Source organism: Citrus sinensis, chromosome 1 (assembly GCF_022201045.2).
Source record: "Citrus sinensis cultivar Valencia sweet orange chromosome 1, DVS_A1.0, whole genome shotgun sequence".
NCBI lineage: Eukaryota > Viridiplantae > Streptophyta > Magnoliopsida > Sapindales > Rutaceae > Citrus > Citrus sinensis.
In genome coordinates this window covers 22,564,988-22,587,409 of record NC_068556.1, presented here as the reverse complement: position 1 = coordinate 22,587,409, position 22,422 = coordinate 22,564,988, and the positions used below count along the sequence as shown (strand labels likewise).

Here is a 22,422-nt window from a genome sequence, read left to right as displayed (position 1 = left end):
ATAAATTTTTATCATAATAATTTTCTTATCATTTTATAATAACTTTCTTATATATTTATTATAAGAAAATGCTTATAAAATAAAAAAAAGTGCAAGAAAAATATTTTATTATTAATTTTTTTACATCAAAATAAATATTTTTTATTTTAATTTATATTCATGTGATTTATTTAATCTATAATAAATATAAATAAAAATATATTTAAAAATAAGAATATAAGTATTCTTGACTATTATAAAAATAATAAAAGGAAATTGGCAATGTCCGCTGTAGAAAGCATATCAATGACACGAACTCTATGCCTACCGTGTTAATCTGAACCGTACAACTCAATTAAAAATAAAATCAGCGGTGTACATGATGACATCCCAAACGACGCCGTTTCCTTTGTGAAATGGCTAGCCGCCACCAGCCCCAGCCCAGGCCCAGCCATGCTTATGATCCGAAACGTTTAGGATTTGATTGAAGAACGACGTCGTACTCAAATTGCTTGCAAAATCCCTAGTGCTGGTATAAGTTTTCGAACTCTATTAAACTTGTATTAATTTTTTAAATTTCCCCTATATAAAATTCTCCGTTTTTGAAACTTTAGGGTTTGCAAGCATTACTTGCAGCGAAAAATGAAATTTTTAGACTGGTACCTGAAGATTGCTATTGGAGCAGCTCTGGTTGGAGGTTCAATGGAATTGTTCATGATCAAAACCGGCTTCTGTGTGAGAACCCTCCTTTCTGCTTCTTCTCTTACAACTGTTTGTTGAAAAAAGAAAAAAGCAAAAAGAAAAAAATTCCCTTTATTTTCAGATTCCCCTGTTATTTATTAGTGTTTTATTCCCCTGGTTCTTCAACTTGGTTATTCCGCTAAAATGGTTTGCATTGTCCATACATTGGTGAGTTGTGGTTGGTTTGTATGTCGCATTATAATTAGTTGAATTGTTACTAGTGTATTGTTTATGAGCTTCAGGTCTAAGTGAAAGTTGTTGCTAAGTTTGAATATTAAAATGTTAATCTAGTTGAATTTTTGCCGCTGTACAACTTTGTAAAATAAGGATCATTTAGGCATTGGGAAATGTTAAGATGGACACAGAGGAAGTTAAATTGGAACTGCTATTTCCCACAAATGCAACATTGCACTTGTCATTGGATTGAAAAATGGTGGATGAGGTATCCGTTGGAGAAATTTCAGCTCCATGACCGTGGTTATTGTCATGAAATGCTTGTCCTGGTCGTATTTTTGTTCCTCAGGTTATTTAGATCATGTCTTATTTGAAGGTTCTTATTTGATTTTCATTTGTCTCATTGATGCTCTTGTTGTCCTGCAGATGACAAAGTAACGGTTCTGGAGTCAGAGAAGCGAGCTTGGGAATCTTCCCCAGAAGCCCAGGCTATCAGAGAAGGACTTAATCCTTGGAGAAATCGTGATGCAGAAACAAGAAGGAATTCCTAATTCATTTTGTTCTGGAGAATACATTTTATGAGGTTTGTTTCCTCAGTGATTTACCTATTGGAACCTGAAATTTGTTGATTGTACAGACTGTGCAAGGACCGACATGTCTTGTTTATGAGCTTTTGAATTAGTTAGGGTATCCAATCTTCTGATTGCCATCCCGTTTATCAGTTTTATTAGCCAGTAGGTCCAATTTTGGATAGGACCTTATTGTGTATTTAGCTCAACAGCCATCTGTTTCAATTTTGGTTGTGACATACTATCTCAGCTTCAAAAGATGATGTTCGCAGCTATTTAGTTCTCTTACTTATCGCTTCATCATTGGATTAGTTGAGTAGTACTTGATGTATTAGATGGACAATAGCTGATTTTACTCTATGCTGTATCAACCCTTGCCTAAAAGTTGGTTGTCTGTTTAAGCTGTCTTCTTTTTTGCCCTTATACTGTCATTTAGAGGTAATTACATTTTTTCTGTGAATTGAGAAAAGAGAGAAATTGAAATGTTTAACTGCATTCTACGTGTAGGCTTTCTAGTTTCCAATCTTTGACCTGAGTTCCTTTGCTAAAATTAACAGTATCAATATGCAATAATGTTTATGCTATTCTTTTACAATCATAAATACCCAAGCACTAGTGTAATTCCGATTCTTTCTGCAGGTAGGAAATAATCTGCTTCAAATGATTGTCTTGATAAATCCAAGATTCAATATCCATCTTGGAAGGCTTAAAGGCATATCTGTATTGTTTGGCAGAGAATTGACTTCCATTGTTGAAAAATTGAGACTTAACCTTATAAATTGTGATATTATTTCGATCCATGTATTACTACTGGATTGTCATCTTTCTTTGGAATATGAGAAGAACTTTCCTCACGTGTATGCGTAGGACTTTTTTAATTTGCAATCTCAAAGCAGCTTTAGAATTAAAATTCTTTACATATTATCTGAAGTAAATGAGAGAAAACGAACTGAAAATCCATAATCACAGCATACTTACTAGTTAGCAACACTTTTTGGATAGTGTATCAGTGAAACTCCTTATCTGAAGATTTTAGATCAGACTTTGAGCACATTACCTACAAATTAGTTGGTACACAACAACACACAGCCAAGAGTTCTGACTGACTCTAGGAATGACTCCCCATTTAGGCCCGATAATAACAAGATTTATCCCACGCACATGAATATATACAAGTCAATGAGATGGGAACTCGAACCCTTATCCTCGTGATGGTGGGAGGGTGTTTTACTATTCTGGCCTGATGGTGGATTTCAACTGCTGTTCAATGTACCGTTTGCCTATCACTGCTGTTGAAAAATCTCACTGAATTCAACGTGGTAATTGAGGCGTTGATTGATTCATCAATCAGGTGTTACCGTGTATTTTTTAAATCTCTTGTTCTGGAAGCTGCTTTGATAAATGAATCCGACTATAGACATTCGCTAGTGGGTCTAATACCTGATCTTAAAATTAAGTGCTAATCATGATGTTTAGCAAAGCATCATTAGAGGCTTTGAATGTCATATATGTTGCAGCATGTGTCGGTAGAACCCGTAACTTTGGCCAAGCATTAGTGCATTGGACTATAAGTGTAAGTGGTTGAAGTAGCTTCTTTATCGAGATTAAGAGGAAATTACATTTCCGTTACTTTTTCTAGCTATTTCCTCTTTTGTATTATCGTGATCGTAATTGGTGTTTCAAAATTCTAGACTCAATTTTGCCCTCGCCCAAAGTAATTAAAAAAATTTTGAGCAAATTTAGATTTTTTTTATAAAATCTAAATTTAATAAAAATAAGCTAAGCACCTCTATTTGGAATTTATTTTTTTATTAAATTTAGGGACGTTTTTATAATTATAATTTTTTTTATTTTTCAAAGTTTTTATAAGATAAAATGATCTTTTAATTTATTTAGGGGCAAAAATGTCATTTTATTTAAATTATTTAACGGTGTTAGTGTAAAAGTGGTTAATTGATACAAATTTAAAAAGAAAAGTGGTGCAGAAAACATGTTAGAATTTTATAGTGGTTAAATGAATATAAGACAAATCAAAGATGGTGCAGTGATAATTTCTCTATTTTTTAATAGTAGACAAGAAAACTAACTTTTAAAATATATCAATGCAGGGTAAAATTTTAGAATATGCTGAGGACACTCACGCTGAGCATCTTTTTTATTAATTTTTTTTTGAGATTATCTTATTTTTCAATTCAATTACTTTTGACTAAACATGTGTTAAAAGAGAAGGAAGCAACCTAATTTCCAGCCTTTGCTTATGGTAAGTTGGTAACAAGTTACAACTTTTTGACTCTAGCCAACAGAACCCAGGGGAAAAAATGAGTCATCTTGGCGTCACATATGGCGTTATATATCAAATGAGTCTACAGTCAATTAATTATTTTGACGGCTAAGAATTATCCCTGTGACGGTGGTGACAATGAAGAAGCTAAGCTAGCTACAATTATCATATCTTTATAGTATTGATGGGCATAATCATCCCATATTCTTTAGTGTCTACTTTAATAATTGCAATCTCATTATCATTCAAACCTATAATTTTAGTGGGTTTGGAGACAAAATTTAAGTTTGATTGATTGATTGATCGATCATGCTGCGTATTGATTTTCCCCAGGCGTTAAAATGAAAGTCAAGTGGATGGATGACATGAAATGAAACCCACCAATGAAATTGGAGTTTCAAGCAAGAATCATAATTAATTAACCTACCACCACACTTACTTTTCCTTTACATCGTAGGGTTAGAAATCAATTAACGCAAACTGAATCAAGTGATTTTTGATCCAGTGACTTTTAAATAATTTTATTTATTTAGTTATTTAAACTTAAATTTAAACAAATAAAGAGTTAAAAATTGATTTGAGACTTTGATCACCTGACAAATAATAGCAACGATATTTCAGATCATTTCTTAAAATAAGGAGATCAACTAAAAATTGATGGGTATACCTTAAATCTAAAGGAGAATTTGGCCGTTTAACCACAGAGGTAAAAATAAAATGAAAAATGTGTCATGTTGGTGTAATCAATAGTCATCATCACGTCAATGACAGTGAACAATAACGAGCTTGCAACCATATAATAAAGGCCAAGTTGAGAGATGGGTCATACAACTCATTACCTAAATTCACTCTTAATAAAACAGTGATCAATTAATATTCATTCTGTGATAAGAGTAAATGGACATCAAGAGTGGGATGGATGTGTCTTCTTTTGTTCTCGTGGAGGAAAGCGCAGATTCGGAGGTGGATTCGTTAACGTGTGAAATGTGTCTTCGCGACGCCGTTATGGCCACCGGAGATGAAGACGATGCTGAATCATGTAGCTGTGACACAATTGAAATGCAAGCTGAAGGTCCTGACTACGATCATGATCATAAGAATGAAGAATTCAACGACGATGGTGATGGATCATCAACTGATCAACACCGTCAGATAAATTGGGGTAGCAGCTGCAAAATATGGTGGGCAGATGCTGCTGATGACGAAGAAGAATATTCAAGCTGGGATACTGGAATCAATAATAATATAAGTAGAAAGGTGAAAGATGAAATGGAAGACAGGCTCTTTTGGGAAACTTGCATGGCTTTTGGGTACCCATGAATCTTTATCCGTCTTATTTTGATCATTTTTTTTTTTGTTTTGAAAGTTTATACAGCATCATGATAAAGTTATTTCCATGCATCATATTCAGTAAATTACAGATAAAGTTAGTTTGCTTACTTTTCTTGTTAGTAGATTGCTGGGGAAGTGCTAAAGTATATGTTGATGAAAATATTACAGGAAAAAGAAATATACTTATTCAATATATACGTGCAGTGATTTGGGCAAATCCTATATGTTCATCGAATGCCATTATGCTGAGGATTTTTAATAACAATTACGTTTGTAAATTTTGTGTACATATATATGTTACAAACAATACGTATATATGAGTGTGCAAAAGATAATGTTTATATAATAAACTTTTTTAGAAGTCAGATATAAGTTTCATTAAGCGAATATTGACTTTAGATACTTGTGGGAATCAACTATCATCAACGTGTCTTCATATTTTGAATTAGCATGTCATTTATGGTGTTTTTTTTTTCTTTTAATAATCTTTTGACATCTGAAACTTGTCATAACTCATAAGGAACCACTTGAAAGATATTTATATGATAATTAATAAAAGAAATTAGCTGGATCCTAAGCCCTTTAAGTCTATAATATAATACTAATTTTCTTCTAATTTGCATGATTACGGTCTGAACTGAAGTTTGAATCGTGAATCAAGTTGGGGACAATGAACAATTGAAGTTTTTGATGGATATTTATTAAAAGATTGTTCAAACGGGCACAGTTAGGGAACAAGTATAGAAAAAAGTAGTCCAGCGAACTGATTTGACATTTGTATTGCCAAATAATCTTCTCGGTTTTGTTGGTGTTGTCTACTAACGTTGTAATCAAAGAAATTATTTCGTTGAAATTGAAGAACCTTCGAGGAAAAAAAAAAAAAAGAAATACTTTCACGTTCATTATGTCAGAGTTTTTCCTCTTTTTTTTTTTTTTGAATAAATTATGTGCTAGCAACTCATTGTGCTTAGCAGTTCGAAAAGGTATAAACGCTCGCTACTTGTAAATAATAATTTTATAATGCCGTAATGAAAATTATTACATTAATACTATGATAAATATAAATATTATAAATTACACGTAAAATTTGTAAATGTAAAGTGAAACTAATAAATTTATATAAAATTATTAATTATTTAAAAAATTAATATTATTTCTATAGAATTTTAATGAAAAATATTTTACACATTTAAAAAATTAATCGTGAATCAAGTTGGGGACAATGAATAATTTAAGTTTTTGATGGGTATTTATTAAAAGATTGTTCAAATGGCACAGTTAAGGAACAAGTATAGAAAAAGTAGTCCAGCGAACTCATTTGACATTTGTATTTCCAAAAAATCTTCTCCGTTTTGTTGGTGTTCTCTAATAAAGTTGTAATTAAAGAAATTATTTTGTTCAAATCGAAAAACTTCGGGAAAAAAAAAAATACTTGCACATCCATTATTTCATAGTTTTTCTTTTCTTTTTCTTTTTCTATAAATTATGTTCTAGCAAATCATTGTGCTGTTAGCATTTCGAAAAGTATAATCGTTCATACGTGAGTTATAAGAATTAGATAGTGACACTAAAGATCATTTTTAATAGATTTTTTTTTTCTCTCGATCAAATTCAGTCGTTACTATTATTGGATTGTCTTGATTTCAACTAATAGTGATCGTAATTGTCTTAATTTGACTAAGAAGAATTTTCAACATCATTTACATCACTATAAAGCATAGATATTCTATCTTTTGAGAACACCGGCACAAACAAATGAAGGATATATTTGAGATTAAGGTGTTGTGCCTTTAATTTATAATTATTATAGAATAAAATAGTAATAAAAAAGGAGATTGTTCGTTTTTATTTATTTATTTATTGAAATCAACTATTCTCTTGGGGTTAAAAACATTAGTTGTCGAGTAAAATCTATTTAGAAATAGCAATTGTTGTAAATTTTTTTGTTATTAATATTAATTTAACATTTTATTTCCCTATATTGTTGCAAGGATACTATTGTAAAAGTAAAGGAAAAAAAATAAAGGTAAGAATATAACATAATTATTAGCATGGATGTCTTGGGGCACATTAAAAAAATAGCGACTAAATAAGAATTTATCCAATTATATATAAGCAAACTCCAAAGTAAAATTAATTGCTTTTAAAGGATATTATTACCCTCAAAGACTTGGCCGAATAATTTTTAGAAAGTTCCTTAAACAGGTCAATCTAAATTCAAATTTTGAGAGTAAAACACTAATTATTGATTTGAGCTTTTATGTTCCCTCTTAACTATTTAAAAAAATAAAAAAATACCAATGGGCCTTTGGTCCAGTGGGAGAACTCTTGCACTTAGAATAATGAGTACAAGGGTTTGAGCCTCCATAAAAGCATTTATGGGGCTTAGTTACAATCCTTCCTCAATTATCAAATAATTGAGTGGAGCCAGTCTATTCCTCACGAAATGTGAGTAGAGTGGACAGCCCTCGAATATTTGAGAGGGTTTGAAGAATTTGGGCAGCGCTTCAGAGGAGTATACGCCACGAAGAATGTCCCAATTGTAGAATCTGTTTGTAAATATATTTCGTGAGTAGAGTGGACAGCCCTCGAATATTTGAGAGGGTTTGAAGAATTTGGGCAGCGCTTCAGAGGAGTATACGCCACGAAGAATGTCCCAATTGTAGAATCTGTTTGTAAATATTAATTGTAATACCTACAGTCCTGTATAACAGTATTCAAAAAAAAAATATTTAAAAAAATAAAGTTAAGGGGAGACTATTCCTTGTGGAGGAAGAACTGGAGGGTTATCGATCAAGATAAGACACGGCATCATTGACTTTCGCATTATTTCGCTTTAACATGCCGATATAATTAATTATTCATATTTGATTATATAAGTTGATGAATTACGGGTATTGAGGGCGGTAGCTTCGTTGCTTGCATGAACGTACCTAATATAATGATAGATGATTAATTTAATTGGAGAGATTGGCCAATTAATTATATATACATACTACAACTGCAACTCCATCTTGATTTGATTAAATATATATATACACACACACACACTAGAGCTTGTGCACTACGTTAATTAATTTTGTAATATTTCTATGTGCGTGGGTGGCCAAAAATAAAAACAAACTGGAGCTTATACGGCCGTAATTACTTTTCAATTACGTTAAAGTGATCGACAAGAATTCGTTATGGTTGGATAGTAAATGATAATTAAATTCGTTAAATATCATGCGGGGAATCGATCAAACCTGATTAATTTAGAGGTTGAGATGGATGCAGCATGCCTTATAATAATTAATTTCTACTAAGAAATCTTTCTATGCAATCGGAAGAGTATGTATTACTTAAGTTAGAAAAAAAAGGGAAATTGGGAAAAGAGTTCCCATCAGAAAGATACTCGACGAATTTATCAAATTTCTCTTTCAGATTAAACATAAAGCAATGTCATCTGTATGGAGATTAATTGATTTCATGAACCAAACGCTAAATAGTTAAGTTTGCAAGTTAATACAATTAAAAAAGTGTATTAGTTATAATATACAAGATCACGATATAATTTGGCTAAAAACTTTAACGTGCTACAAATGGTAATTAAATTTATACTTTTTCGTACATTCTCAACTGCTTCTCACATATTTTCAAAATTAAATGACTAGAAACTTTCTTGGCTTTAGTACTGTGGGTATTTCATATAGCTTTTCAGGGCCAAAAAAACCAAAAAAAAAAAAAAAAAAACTACTTTTTTTTAACATAATTTCATGAATATCGAAATGTTTGCCATTATATTCCGTCGAAAAGTAACTTAACTTCTAAAAAATAATATTTAAAACATATATGTTTCAAGTCAATTAAAAAATAGGAAGATTAAACAGAAATTAATACTTAATCCTAAAAACTAAGGGAGAACTTATCCGGCAGTTAAACCGAAAGAGAAAAAAGAAAAAAAAAAACATTACAGCATGCATTATGCAACCACTTAGATCTGGTTGGTGCATAATTTGACCGATTCTTCTTGTAATCGTATGCAGTATTCATATGCCACCAAGGAAGCAGACTGGTGGATTCAACTAATTTATCAGTAGTATTCAATTCATATGATATCAGAAAATTGCGCAATTCAACATGTTGTAGGATTGATTGGTAGTAGCAGCAAACACCAACTATTTCTTCTTCTTCTTCTTCTTTTTTCAGGAAAAAAAAAAGTTTACGAAAATCATATTTGAATTTATGAATAAGAAAAGTGTGTTCACAGTACTCTTCCATCAAAAACAAATAATTTTAGAGGTGACTTGATGCCACAACTAATAATTTGCTTTAATGAAAATTAATGAAATGGGTTGGCATATATTAACGTGAAATAAAATGGTTTCAGATTGATAAGCTCGTGAAGAATAGGATATACCAACAAGTTAAGCCTAACCCAGTTAACTTAAAATATATTCCCTTCTTAATTAATTCGTTGTGTTAAGGTCAAACAACTAACACTATGGGAAATACAATAAAATACCTTGATGTAACACAAGTCAAATGAAACTTGTAATGTGTCTAAACATTTTTGGATGTTTTAAAAGTTTATCTTAGCTGTTGCCAAGCAATGAGTAATGTATTGTTTATGGGGAAAGGAATATCGGTACACAGTATAAAAGGGGGGTGCCATGTATTTGAAGCTTTACAAGCATATCGAGCACCTTTAATTAGCTCAAATTGATAAAATTAAAAAAAAAAAAATGAAGGGTAGCTTAAGTTTCTTCTTGATCTCTTTGGTGGCACTACTTTTAGGAGCTTGCAGGGGAGGGGGATTGGGGAAAAATTTTTATAAGGAAACTTGCCCCGAGGCTGAAGATATTGTGCAAAAAATCATTTGGAAAAATGTTGCACTCAATTCAACTTTGCCAGCAAAATTCCTTAGAATGCATTTTCACGATTGTTTTGTTAGGGTAACACATGTTTATATTCGTTTATAATTCATAGTTATTTTTTCATGATATAATTTATATTTTTTAACATGCGGACATGTTTGTCTGAGAACTTTTTTTTTCATCCCAAATATATTTTTTTACACAATATATAGTTAGTCTCTCTGCATATATTATATATATGCATATCTGCATTTGTATACATTTACTTTAATTTAAACAAAAACTTAGATAAGCTGAGAATTCACGTTGCTTTTAAAAATGGTGGAAAAAAAAATTCATGCATGATGCGTTATTACTATTTGATAAATTAATGGGCTAGTTATTTCATCGATTTGTCTTAGGGTTGCGATGCCTCAGTACTGATAGACTCAACAGCAAGCAACTCAGCTGAAAAGGATTCAATCCCGAACCAAACCGTTGGGGGATTTGATGTTATAGAAGAAGTCAAAACTGAGCTTGAGAAGAAATGCCCTGGAATTGTTTCTTGTGCCGATATTGTAGCTCTCGCTGCTAGAGACTCCGTTTCCTTCCAAGTAAGTTCTAAATTAAATTAAGTTAAAAAAAAAAAAAAGGGAGAGAGAGAAGTTAAAAAGGAGAAAAAAAGAAAAAAAGAGCACTTTCTTATGATGTTACATATTGTGGTTATATTGTATGGTGCAGTTCGAGAAGCCATTGTGGGAAGTGCTTACAGGAAGAAGGGATGGTAGAATTTCACTTGTTTCGGAAGCGAATTCGCAGATTCCTGCACCATCCTTCAACTTTAGTCGGCTCAAACAATCTTTTGCCAGCAAAGGCCTTACTGTTCATGACCTGGTCGTTTTATCAGGTATTTAGAAATAAAATTAGAACGAGTTAGTTAAAGTACATGCATGCATGGCTCGTTAATTGAAAGTTAATGTGTCAAAATTTTGTTATGAAGCAATGATTTATAAGGTATAAACATTATATATCATACACATCCCAGCCATTCCTGCAGTTTTTAAACTTAGAATTTGACTTGTGTGGGTTTGTGTAGGAAGAATAATTTTCTCTGTAACTTGTAAGTACATTTCCTGAACTGATCATCAAGTTACGTAATAACCAAACTTTACCTGAAAGAAACTTGGGGAATGACATTAGACCCCTCATTGTTTAAATTGTCTCAAATTAGGATATAGGCTCCCGAAACTTACCCAAATGATGAAACTAAAAGTACTAACTTCAATTTTGACAATCACATTCAGAATAAAGGAGTGATAAAAAGGGATCTATTTCTTACAAATGGGTAAATCACGTCCTCATTTGAGATATATGTACGTAGTACACCATATAAGGACTCCAAAATTATTACTATAAGGAGACTTTGGGCCACAGTTTGGGCTTTCTCAGCCCAAACCATATCTTGAGCAATAATAAAAGAAATTCTGTGAGTACTCCTTGTGTTCCTAAATGCACCCTCTATGGGTGTAATTAAATTTAAGATATTATTAGTAGACAGATTTGTTCATATTAATTTGAGTCAATTGGTCGTGACGTGAGTGAGCAGGTGGACATACCATTGGAGTTGGTCACTGCAATTTCTTCAGCAGGAGGCTGTACAATTTCACAGGAAAAGGTGATGCAGATCCATCATTGGATTCAACTTATGCTGCATTCTTGAGAACCAAATGCACAAGCTTAGCAGATAACACAACCATAGTGGAAATGGACCCCGGCAGCGGCATGTATTTTGATAACAATTACTACAAAATCCTGAGGCAGAATAAAGGAATGTTCCAATCTGATGCTGCACTTTTGACTGACAACGGCGCTAGCAACATTGTCGATGAGTTGCTCGATCCGGCCAAAATTTTCACTGAGTTTGCTCAGTCGATGGAGAGAATGGGAGCCGTTGGAGTTCTAACAGGAACTTCAGGAGAGATCAGAAAGAAGTGCAATGTGGTCAATTAATTCTTGAAGGCTCTTTGTTGAAGTGCATTATATAATATTAATATGGTATTGTTTTTTAAACTGTGTCTCTAAGTACTCATTGGTTTGATTTGATGTGATCATTTTGTAATCGCAATTTCTTTGCTTCTTTTTATGGGCTTTACGGCACCAACTCCCAGATGGGGCTGATGCTCGAGTTTTTATTTATGGATAAATTGTTATTTTTTCATTGAAAAAAATTTCAATAATAATAATAATAAAATATTTCTAGTGTTGTTATCTTCTCCGAACCATTCTTCAATTGGTAGTTCCCACTTCTCACATCCTCTCTTTGACTTAATTTATAGGATGGGTTTGGGGCCAAGCCGCGTTAATTTTCCACCCTTATACGGCTGGATATACGTACATATATTTTTGTGCAAAAGTTGAATTTGTTGTCTAAAATACGTGTAGGACTTCTTTGTTTGCTCATCAAGTATCTAATAAAGACACCCGGCTTTTGCGCCTTCCCTCTTGCTTGGTTATCAAGTGATTGCTTCATCCAAACAATTAATAACATCATGGAATTGGATCCTCTCATGATATGAACTAATTTGAATTCTGAAAGATGTTATGATATATATGTATTCTAATTTATATACAATCAAGATTTATTTCTTTATTTTGTTTCCATTTAACAACTCAATCACCTAATTATATTTGCTCAAATAAAAGTTCAGATCAAGAGAGAATCATGATCCTAACATTGATTATTCCTTATGTTATACATTATTAAGTATTGATTTGATAATTTTGATTCGATCCATCCCTCTCCGGATTTTAAAGGAACTGGTAATTAATTATTTAGTTGACCTCAAGGTAATTATTATTATTATTTAAATTGTGGTTTGTCTTTCCATGTGATGATGAAATCTAGCCACAGCAAAATGACAATTTTCTGGAATTCGACCAGAAGCTTCATTTTACATATAATCAATTAGTATATTTTCAGTTGATATATTATAGCAATTCAAAGCCTTTGAATACCAGAGTCCCGAGCAGCTAAGGCTACAATACCAGCACAAGAAGAAATTTCAGTAAAGTTCTTCTCAAAGTACCATTTCAGAATAATGACGAAAAGCGCGGTATCGTATCACAGCGGTAACATATAGCTGCCCCTTCTTCTCAAGCTCTGTTTGGACTTCATCTATAACATCAATAGTCCTATTGAGTTACATCATCTGTAACTCATATCAACCCAACATCACCTTTTTTACAGATTATTAAACAACTAAGCAGTCATTAGAAACTACTTTTGAATTAACCGTACAGCTGCCAACATGAAATCTTCCGAGAGATTGGTTCGAAACATCATCCTTTTCAGTTGAGTTTACCGGAGTTGAGTCTATCAATACCCAGGCATCGCAACCCCTCCTAATACACACTCAATTGGGAAAAAAAAAGAAGATAAAAAGCTTGATTAATTTATGAAATGATAAACATGCATGCCATAATGCATGTAATTAGTTAAAACAATGCGAATCCCCTTGGGATACGAACTTTCGTCAAAAATAATAAATATAATAAGATATATATTTGTCAAGTGAGTGTAATTACCTAACAAAACAATCGTGAAAAATGAAAATGCATTCTAACGAATTTTTCTGGCAAAGTTGAATTGCGTGCAACAATTTTCCAAATGATGTTTTGGGCAATAGCTTCAGCCTCGGAGTAAGTTTCATGAAATTTTTTTCCTCAATTTTCCAAAATATGCCAACTATAACGGCAAAGATGTTTAATTGCTTTGAATTTTTTAATTCCTCGAAGACGGAAATTCTAAAATTACATTAGAGTTAATACAACTAATTAACGCATATATAATATGTGTAATTCAATTTAATGTAATCACCACTTACAAGGTGATCTTTCAAAATAAGTCATAATATCATTTACTTATTATATAATGACATGATATTTATGAAATATCATAAAATTTCTAGCTCCAAGAAGAACAATATGCATTAAAACCTGGCTATATAATTGAAGTAAGCCGCTCGTTGGTAACAAAGTCAAAGGCTTTGAATTGCTATAAGATGAAGCATCTTATCCAATTCCAGAAAAAAAAGGGCATTTGCTGTGGCTAAGCTCCATCATCGCACGGGAAGACAAATCACAATTAAAAAGAGCACCCCCCCCCCCCCCCCCCCCCCACACACACAAAACAAAAAACAAAAAGAGAGGAATAATGACCTAAAAGTCAACTAAACGATTGACAAATTCCTTTAAAATATGGAGAGGGGTCGATCAAATCAATTAAAAAATGATCAATGTTATTTGTTGGGATGAAAGCAATTATCACTTAATGATCAAGCAAGAGCAATTCCCTCCCTTATTAAGATACTTAATGAACAAAAAAACCCTATTTGATGATGTGTATTTTAAGACAACTTATGCATATAAATATACATATGTATAAGGGTGCGTGGAAAACGCGGCTTGGCGCCTTAATTTTCTTTTTTTAATTATTATTCTTATTATTTTTAAGGAAACTTGTAATGTACGTATTTCTTTATCTCTAGCTGATAGTATCGCATCTTCTGACAATGCAGGTTTAGTATTGCCTGCCAAACTAGCGTTAAATTAAATCCTTCTTCAGTTTATCGCTTTTAATTAATAATTGCTTACAATTATTTATAGGCCTCCCCCACCCTTTCTTAAGTTGATAAAAGACTACTAAAATTATCCTGAAGCAAGATATGATCAATTTGTAAAGGCTTACTATATTAATTAAACCACGTTCATTCAATCTAAATGTTTTTTTTTTTTTCGGTTCTCTGCGTACATTGAAAGACAGGTAGTCAAATTGTCAATTTATTATCATATGTGCATTATTACCTGATTCATCCCAGACAATTCATACACAGCTTGGATTCTATGTGCCTATTTAATTAAGGATAAAATCTTTTTTAGTCCTTAGTCCCAGTATTTCTAAAGATACTTCAAAACACCCTTGTTGTGAGCTTCGTTATTGTTAATTCTAAATTTATGAGGATAAAATTGTACTCTTCTAGTTAAAATTTAAAATAAAAAAAAATTAAGATGACCTACATCAATAAGGGTAAAACCATTTTCTGACACTAAAATGATTTAAAATTAAAAAAAAAATCTTTGATAATAAATACTTTATATATTGATACACTCAGATCCCAAACAACAAGGAATAAAAAGCAAAGCACGTGACTGGATCGTCCACATGGAGCATGTGTACAGAGAGGCAAATAGTGCTGCAGACTTCTTTGCTTCCTATAGCCTAACTACACCCATTGGCTTACATGTTCTTCTTTCTCCTCCCCCTGCTATTTTTGGTTTATTTTGTAATGATGCTTATGGGATTGCACACTTTCGTTTAGTGTTGCATTAGCTCTTCGTGAGCCTTCTTTAATCAAAAAAAAAAAAAAAAAAAGAAGCAAAGTTGTTGGCATATCTTATGCCCTTCCTATTTTGACTCTATTTTTGTGACTAAAAAGTTCTTTAAAACCCTAACTCTAAAAGCTTAGACAACTTTCTTTTTTAAACCTCTTAACAATTTTTCTTGCTACATATTTTTTTCCACTAAACGTTGTCCAATGGGTGACGTCAAATGCAATAATGAAGGAATTTGGCTCACTCTCGAACCCTTAATGTTATTGGGTCTTGTTTATTTATTTATTTATTTTATCTTCCGTGTGTATTTCAGTGGATAAGAAATTGTTATTATTTTTTCACTTGAATGGGTATTTCTTGACAAAACTAAAATCCCATTTGTTTTTGGCATGTTGAAGTTGAACAGCTTTTGTTTTCTCCCCTCCCCTCCCCCCCCCCCCCCCCCCACCCCCCTTCATAGTTGTTTTTGCAGCTAATTATTAGTATTAGAATGGACTTGCAATTGAAAAGAAGTTATTTTAATTTCACTTGATTGATTTTTTTTTTTTTTAAATATCATAATCATACAAAGTTCTACAGTGCAATTATGTGTTTTATGAATTCACATGTAATAATGTTCAAAACTGCATGGTTTCTTTTATTTTGTGCTAGTTTTAGCAATATTATAAGCAGCACTGGTGGAGCATTTTTCTTTTTCTTTTTTTGGGGAACTTCTGGTTGTGGTTATTTTTTTATGATATTTAATCAATGGTTGTATCAAACTTATCATTGACTTCATTTACCAATTGCCAATACATTTATCTTTTAGCACTTTGTCAAAGAAGGTTTAGAGACTTGAGAAGTTTAAATGATGAAAAGTTCGATCTCGTGTTGAAAGTTATCAAAAATGGTACGCAAACTACCAAGTGTATATGTGAGCTTCTACAAAAATTAATATATATATATATATTATTTTTATTTTATTTTTGGGTTAAATTAATAATTTAATTTTGTTCTTTTTATTAATATCCAAAAAGAATAGAAAACATTATTATAAGAGGTTAATATTATAAAAGCAAGTTAAAAGAAACAAAAAGTAATAGCATGAGTATCAATAATTTAACAACATGATACATATTTTGAGGTATTTTATAAAATAAAGGGATTAAATAAATATTAACCTCAAAAGATGAGGACTCAAAGAGCTTTTACCATTTAATTAACTTTGTATTGAGCAAAATTAAAAGTTGTTGATTGATAATTATTTTTCAAAAATGTAAAAGTGATTAAATATTAGCCATAAGATTGAGATAAACAATTTAAATGGGACTAATTCTTTTATACTTGACTTTTATAAATATACAAAATTCTATTAATAGTATGATCTAAAATCTACCAGAATTAGCCTTGATTAGCAAAATAAGAGTAAGCGCAATCTAGAAATTGGCTCCGGAAATGAAAAAAAAAAAAAATCTGTTCCAAAGAAATTTAGAAATTATTTAATTACCTCCATATCGAACCCTTCTTATAAACAAGGTCAAAGAAAGGATAAGTGAGAACTACTACCAATTGAGGGGTGGTTCGGATAAGATAACGACACTAGGAATATATAATTGCAAACCTTTTCAATGAATCAATAACAATTCATCCATAAATAAAAAACTACAATCGACCCTTCAGCATCAAATGGATCTTGATGCAAAGAAATTGCCAATACATTATTCGAAATCGAAGACGATCATCACGTCGAATCAAATCAACGACTACTTTATACAACACAGTTTAATAATAGTACCACTATATTATAATACACTTAAAACAAAGAGCCTTCAAGAATTAATTGATCACATTGCACTTCTTTCTGATCTCTCCTGAATTACCCGTAAGAACTCCAATGGCTCCCATTCTCTTCATGGACAGACCAAACTCCATGAAAAACCTTTTCGAATCGAGCAACACATTGACAAAGTTTCTGGCACCCTTGTCAGTTAAAAGTGCAGCATCAGATTGGAACAGTCCTTTATGTTGCGTCAGGATTTTGAAGTAATTGGTATCAAAAGACAAGTCGCTGCCGGGGTCCATTCCCACTGCAGTTTTGTTATCTTCTACGTTTCCGCATTTGGTTCTCAAGAATGCAGCATAAGTAGGATTCAATGATGGATCTGCATCACCTTTTCCGGTGAAATTGTACAGCCTGTCGCGGAAGAATCTGCAGCGACCAACTCCAAGAGTATGTCCACCTGCCCATGTCATAGCCAATGCACTCTAAATTTATAAATATTTTCAGATCAATTTTATTCAAGAAATTATTTGCGCTAAGGAGGAAGCCAAAGGCTGTTCTCCGAATTTCTTTTAGTTGAAATTTGTCGATTACAATCCCATACAAGTAAAATTTAAAGTTTTAGAAAGCCATCCGATAGCCTATATATATACACCTAATAAATCATTAACTAACTAGTAGCTTCATATCAAAATTTTGACTGTAATTAACTTTTAACGATAAAAATGTGGTTTGGTTAATTGCTTTTAATTTATTTATCGTTACCTGATAAAACGACTAGGTCATGAACAGTAAGGCCGTTGTTTTCAAAAGATTGTTGGAGACTACTGAAGTTGAAGAAGGGGGAAGGCATATCCCTATTCGCTTCCGAAGCAAGCGAAATTCTACCGTCTCTTCTTCCTGTAAGCACTTCCCACAATGTCCTCTTAAACTGCAGCATATAATACCACCACAATATAGCGGCATGAGAAAGTGTTTTTTTTCTTTTTCCTTTTTAAATAGTTAATTTAATTTAGAACTTACTTGGAAGGAAACGGAGTCTCTAGCAGCGAGAGCTACAATATCAGCACATGAAACAATTCCGGGGCATTTCTTCTCAAGCTCAGTTTTGACTTCTTCTATAACATCAAATCCTCCAAGGGTTTCGTTCGGAAGTGCATCCTTTTCCCCTGAGTTGCTTTCTGTTGAGTCTATCAATACCGAGGCATCGCAACCCTAAGACAAAATCAATCAAATCACAAGCTTATTAATCTTGTAAAGCATGCATTTGTGATACATGTTTTTTATTTCTTCGTATTTAAAAAGAATGTGACTTCTCTTCGGACCAGAGCTTTCATTTAAAACAAATTTATATATGTATATTATCACGAGATGAGTGTTTTGCACAGCAACCCGTACGGCACTTAGATAATTTTTCTGTTTAAGGTAAATTTTAGCAGCCCGTAACAATATGCTGACGTGCTGGTATTGAAAAGAACAAATAATGTTTGCAAAATATCTTTAGGGTGAATAAAAATTTCTAATTATCACTATGAAAATGGCTATGACTAATAATAAATGAAGATGACATGTGTTATTGTTACCCTAACAAAACAATCGTGGAAATGCACTCTAAGTAATTTTGCTGCCAAAGTTGGATTGAGTGCAGCATTTTTCCAAACGATATTGTGCACAATGTTTTCAGCCTCGGGGCAAGTTTCCTCGTAAAAATTTTTCCTCAATTCCCCTCCAGTACTGCAAGCTCCTAAAGCTGCTACCAAAGAGATCAAGAAGAAAATTGAGCTAGCCTTCATTTTTTCTCTTTCCTTTTTTTTTTTTTCCAGTTTCTCTGTTTGAGCTGATTAAAGGTGCTCGGTATTCTTGTAAAAGTTTAGAATACATGGCACCCTTTTATACTGTGTACTGATCTTTCTTTCCCCGCAAACTATACATCGCTTATTGCTTGGAAACAGCTCGGATGAATCGTCACAAGTTTCATTTTGACTTTTTGTTACTTCTAAGTATTCTCTCGTATTTTTATAATGTTAATTAGTCGTTTGACCTTAGCACAACGAATAAATTAAGGATAGAATGTATAATAATATTATTTAATTGTTTGACCTTGATACAATGAATTAATTAAGAATAGGAATTGAACTATTCACACCCTTTTGAAAACCTCTTAAAACTTCTTACAAAAGTATATCACATTAAAAATATACATAGATTACAGTAGTTTTAACAACATTCACTTTAATTCCACAAGTAACCCAGTATTTTTACTTCTCAAAAGAAATCATTGTAAGAACAAAATTCTTTTATAAAATAAAATTTTCACCAGATTAATTTGCAATGCATGTCTCTTGTGCGAGAATCACTTTCAATTTCCTTGAACTTCTTTTGCTTTTGGTAAAAAAAATTCGTAACATTTTTTTAAAAACTTTCTTCTATCATTCCTTTGGGAAAAAAAAATTAACATTAGGATACAGTTATTAATTTTGAAATAAAGTATAAAAAATAATGACTAACTAGAAACAGTAAAGGTTTTAATTAAGTTAGGGATTTTGATGTTGATTGATAAGAATGATAATTATGATATAGGGGTTTATATAAAATATATAACATTTTAAACTTAATTAGGGTTAAAATAGTAATGGTACACATCCTAAAATTTCATCCAAAATAATATGACATTCATTTACTGGTTGGTCAAGTAGTTTAATTAATTCATTTAGAATTTATGAAAAATCACTAACGACTTAATGAATGACACAACACATGCCATGTAATTTTTGTTACAATTTTGAGATGTATATATAGCATGAGTCTTGATTAGGTGTGTGCTATCACGTACGTTATTGTGTGAAACGAGTCACGTGTCACCTAATTATTGGCTAGCTTCGTACAGCTCGGTCAATAATGAGGTGATACGTGACCCATCGCATAATAACGTACACGGCAACACGCGCATGATTAGATTCGTATATATATGATTACACATTATGTAAGTTAATTGCGCTAGGGTTAATTTATTATTATAACATATTTCTTCTGAGTTTATCAATTTGAAATTTCACTTTAATTGTATGGTCCAAACTACCTTCCACCTGGGGAAGGTACCCCTGCTTATGCCGTGTTGTGGTCTAGCTGTCAGATTGAAAAGTAATGAAATCTAGCTTCAAGCAGAAGGACGCGCTCTAGATGAAGAAGAATGGCCTGCCTGGTAAGTGATAGCTCTTAATTAGGTCATAGCTCAAGGTAACGAATAAGTTGAATGCGAAAAACGGGTACAACTTGCTAGTTGAAACAGTTAAACGTTGAAGGAATAAAAAATAATGGGTTTGCTGCAACATGACAAAGTGGCGCCATGTTGCCACATTTGACCACCAATTTGCGAATGCGTACTTGTTTTTATTTTTATTTTTATTTTTTGCGAATACTTGTTAAATAATCATGACAACAGGTCAATAGAGACGAGAACTTAGAGGAAACAATGGCAATAATAAGAAATTATGTATCATTTGACGAGAGGATGATCATCAAGTGTTGTGGTCTGGCATGGAGAAAATAATAATAACAAAAATTGCACGCTTGTTGAATCATTAGCATCATATAGGTTAAGTGTATTTAGTTTTTTGTTAGTCCACAAAATTGAACTAGCCCAGCCGACATAGATCATAACCACAATGGCCGATTCTGATCATCTTGCACGTAGCTATTAAACGTTTTCAATTTAATTAATACACCCTCTTTTTATTCATAAATTCATGATATTCATAAACTTATTTTTTTTTAAATAAGAAATATATGTTGAAACATGCGCAATTTTCTGATAATCATTTGACTTGATCCACCATTCTGCATGCTTCTATGGTGATATTATATATATATATATATTTATTTATTTATTCTCGAAACCCATGCTTTCATGTGAAGTCAAGTCAAGTACCTATAAGAAGCTCAGTCAAATTACACTAAAAAAAAAGCATCAAGTCTTTTTCCCATTAGTTTTTTTTTTTTTTTTTTTTTTTTGACTTAGAAAATGCATGCTCTGGTGATGAAGATGTTTAATTCAAAAGATTATTAAATATTGTAACGACAGGAAAGAGTCGAATTCCAGCAGAAATTGCTTACGGAGTTAACATTCGACGGGATAGGAATGTTAATCATAATATCCATGGTCAATTATCGATGAGGTTGACTGATTAAAATACATATAATCTTTTCGTCAAAGCCAAGTTTGATTAATTCCACCGGATGACATTTTCCGAACTCCATTATCATTACTTTAGGATAATTAACCAGCCATAATGGTCAATTCAATTATATATTTTTTTTAAATTGCATTTGGCAATTGCACTAACGTTCTTATTGGCTAGTTCTGGAAATATGGACCACCATCGACGAAAAATCTGGAGCAGTTGTCATTTTTCAGTCGTCAGCAAACATAATAGGAGTAGGGACAACGTGTGAGGTTGGATCGGAGATGATCACGAGAAATTGTTTTCTAGCTTGCTAATCTAATGACTTTGGAATACATTCATTCAAATATTGAACATACCAATATACGGATTTACGTTTTGCAAATTATGGCAAGATAGATAGCAAAAGATGTAATTTTCCGGATGGTCATTCCCAACACATCAACGCCTATGGCTCTTTTCCTTTAATTTTCTTCTTTGAATTTTTCTTTGGTTAATCATTTTAACACTATATATATATATATATATATATATCACGTGTTGTTAACATTTACATGGTTCATGTCATCGAAATCAAATGGTTGTTATTTGTGAAAAGAGAGTTGCTAGAAATTTTGTAAATCCCATTGCAATGAGATATTGTTGTGATTTGTATTGTTTCTTGTAACAAATACAATAAAATCTCAATAAATTAATAGCTTGGGGATGATGAAAAATTTTTATTAAATTTAAATTGATTGATAAATTATGAAAATGTTCATTATTTTGGAAAAAAATATGATCATATTTATAGTATTGATTTACCTTCAGTTGTTATCTATTATGTTTTTTTATGAATAAGAGTTTTCTTTTAAGAAGATTTTTTAATAGTTATTTGCTTTATATTAATAGTAATAAGATCATTGTACGGTTCTTATTTTTCCATGCTAAAGATGATAATTATACTATACAAACCATTTCAAACGAAGAAGTAGACGATATTGACATTGAATAATTTCTTGTACCAACTATGATTTTTTGTTCGCATTACAAAAAAAGTAAAAAAATGAGAACTAAGTCGAAATTAATTTAAAAAAGAAGCAAACACTGCAGAGAGCATATTTTACCCAAGTCATAAAGATATATCATATGGATTTTGTTATATACTAGGTAATTATTAATTTATATAACAAGTGGGTCC

At 31.9% G+C, this 22,422-nt stretch overlaps 3 protein-coding genes across 4 annotated transcripts; 2 read left to right on the top strand and 1 right to left on the bottom strand.

The window, feature by feature from the left end:
• Positions 1–393: 393 nt before the first annotated feature.
• Positions 394–2,341, top strand: LOC107178383 (uncharacterized). Of its 2 annotated transcripts, XM_025102481.2 has the most exons (4): positions 394–511; positions 594–712; positions 1,321–1,477; positions 2,103–2,341. In XM_025102481.2, the coding sequence occupies exons 2-3, from the start codon at positions 622–624 to the stop codon at positions 1,443–1,445; spliced, it is 216 nt and encodes a 71-aa protein (XP_024958249.1). In that variant the 5' UTR covers positions 394–511; positions 594–621; the 3' UTR covers positions 1,446–1,477; positions 2,103–2,341. The 2 variants fall into 2 exon arrangements, with proteins under 2 accessions (XP_024958249.1, XP_024958248.1); XM_025102480.1 differs by lacking the exon at positions 394–511 and having other exon boundaries at positions 518–712.
• Positions 2,342–9,734: 7,393 nt separating this feature from the next.
• Positions 9,735–12,186, top strand: LOC102619551 (peroxidase 3-like). Its single transcript, XM_025102612.1, has 4 exons — positions 9,735–10,010; positions 10,334–10,525; positions 10,653–10,818; positions 11,518–12,186. The coding sequence occupies exons 1-4, from the start codon at positions 9,801–9,803 to the stop codon at positions 11,919–11,921; spliced, it is 972 nt and encodes a 323-aa protein (XP_024958380.1). The 5' UTR covers positions 9,735–9,800; the 3' UTR covers positions 11,922–12,186.
• Positions 12,187–16,867: 4,681 nt separating this feature from the next.
• LOC102620211 (peroxidase 24-like) lies at positions 16,868–18,926 on the bottom strand. The gene is made up of 4 exons (XM_006489122.4): positions 18,645–18,926; positions 18,085–18,276; positions 17,827–17,992; positions 16,868–17,521 (listed from the first exon to the last, which is right to left on the bottom strand). Exons 1-4 carry the CDS (start codon positions 18,852–18,854, stop codon positions 17,118–17,120), a joined length of 972 nt encoding a protein of 323 aa, XP_006489185.1. The 5' UTR covers positions 18,855–18,926; the 3' UTR covers positions 16,868–17,117.
• Positions 18,927–22,422: the final 3,496 nt, after the last annotated feature.

What these genes read in the sequence shown, in the direction of transcription:
- LOC107178383 (XM_025102481.2), top strand. Translation starts at nt 622, where the DNA reads ATGAAATTTTTAGACTGGTACCTGAAGATTGCTATTGGAGCAGCTCTG. An exon ending in CATGATCAAAACCGGCTTCT is followed by an intron (nt 713 to 1,320) that starts GTGTGAGAACCC and finishes GTTGTCCTGCAG; the next exon opens with ATGACAAAGTAACGGTTCTG.
- LOC102619551 (XM_025102612.1), top strand. Translation starts at nt 9,801, where the DNA reads ATGAAGGGTAGCTTAAGTTTCTTCTTGATCTCTTTGGTGGCACTACTT. An exon ending in TTCACGATTGTTTTGTTAGG is followed by an intron (nt 10,011 to 10,333) that starts GTAACACATGTT and finishes GATTTGTCTTAG; the next exon opens with GGTTGCGATGCCTCAGTACT. An exon ending in TGACCTGGTCGTTTTATCAG is followed by an intron (nt 10,819 to 11,517) that starts GTATTTAGAAAT and finishes GTGAGTGAGCAG; the next exon opens with GTGGACATACCATTGGAGTT.
- LOC102620211 (XM_006489122.4), bottom strand. Translation starts at nt 18,854, where the DNA reads ATGAAGGCTAGCTCAATTTTCTTCTTGATCTCTTTGGTAGCAGCTTTA. An exon ending in TCCACGATTGTTTTGTTAGG is followed by an intron (nt 18,277 to 18,644) that starts GTAACAATAACA and finishes ATTTTGTCTTAG; the next exon opens with GGTTGCGATGCCTCGGTATT. An exon ending in GAGACTCCGTTTCCTTCCAA is followed by an intron (nt 17,993 to 18,084) that starts GTAAGTTCTAAA and finishes TATATGCTGCAG; the next exon opens with TTTAAGAGGACATTGTGGGA.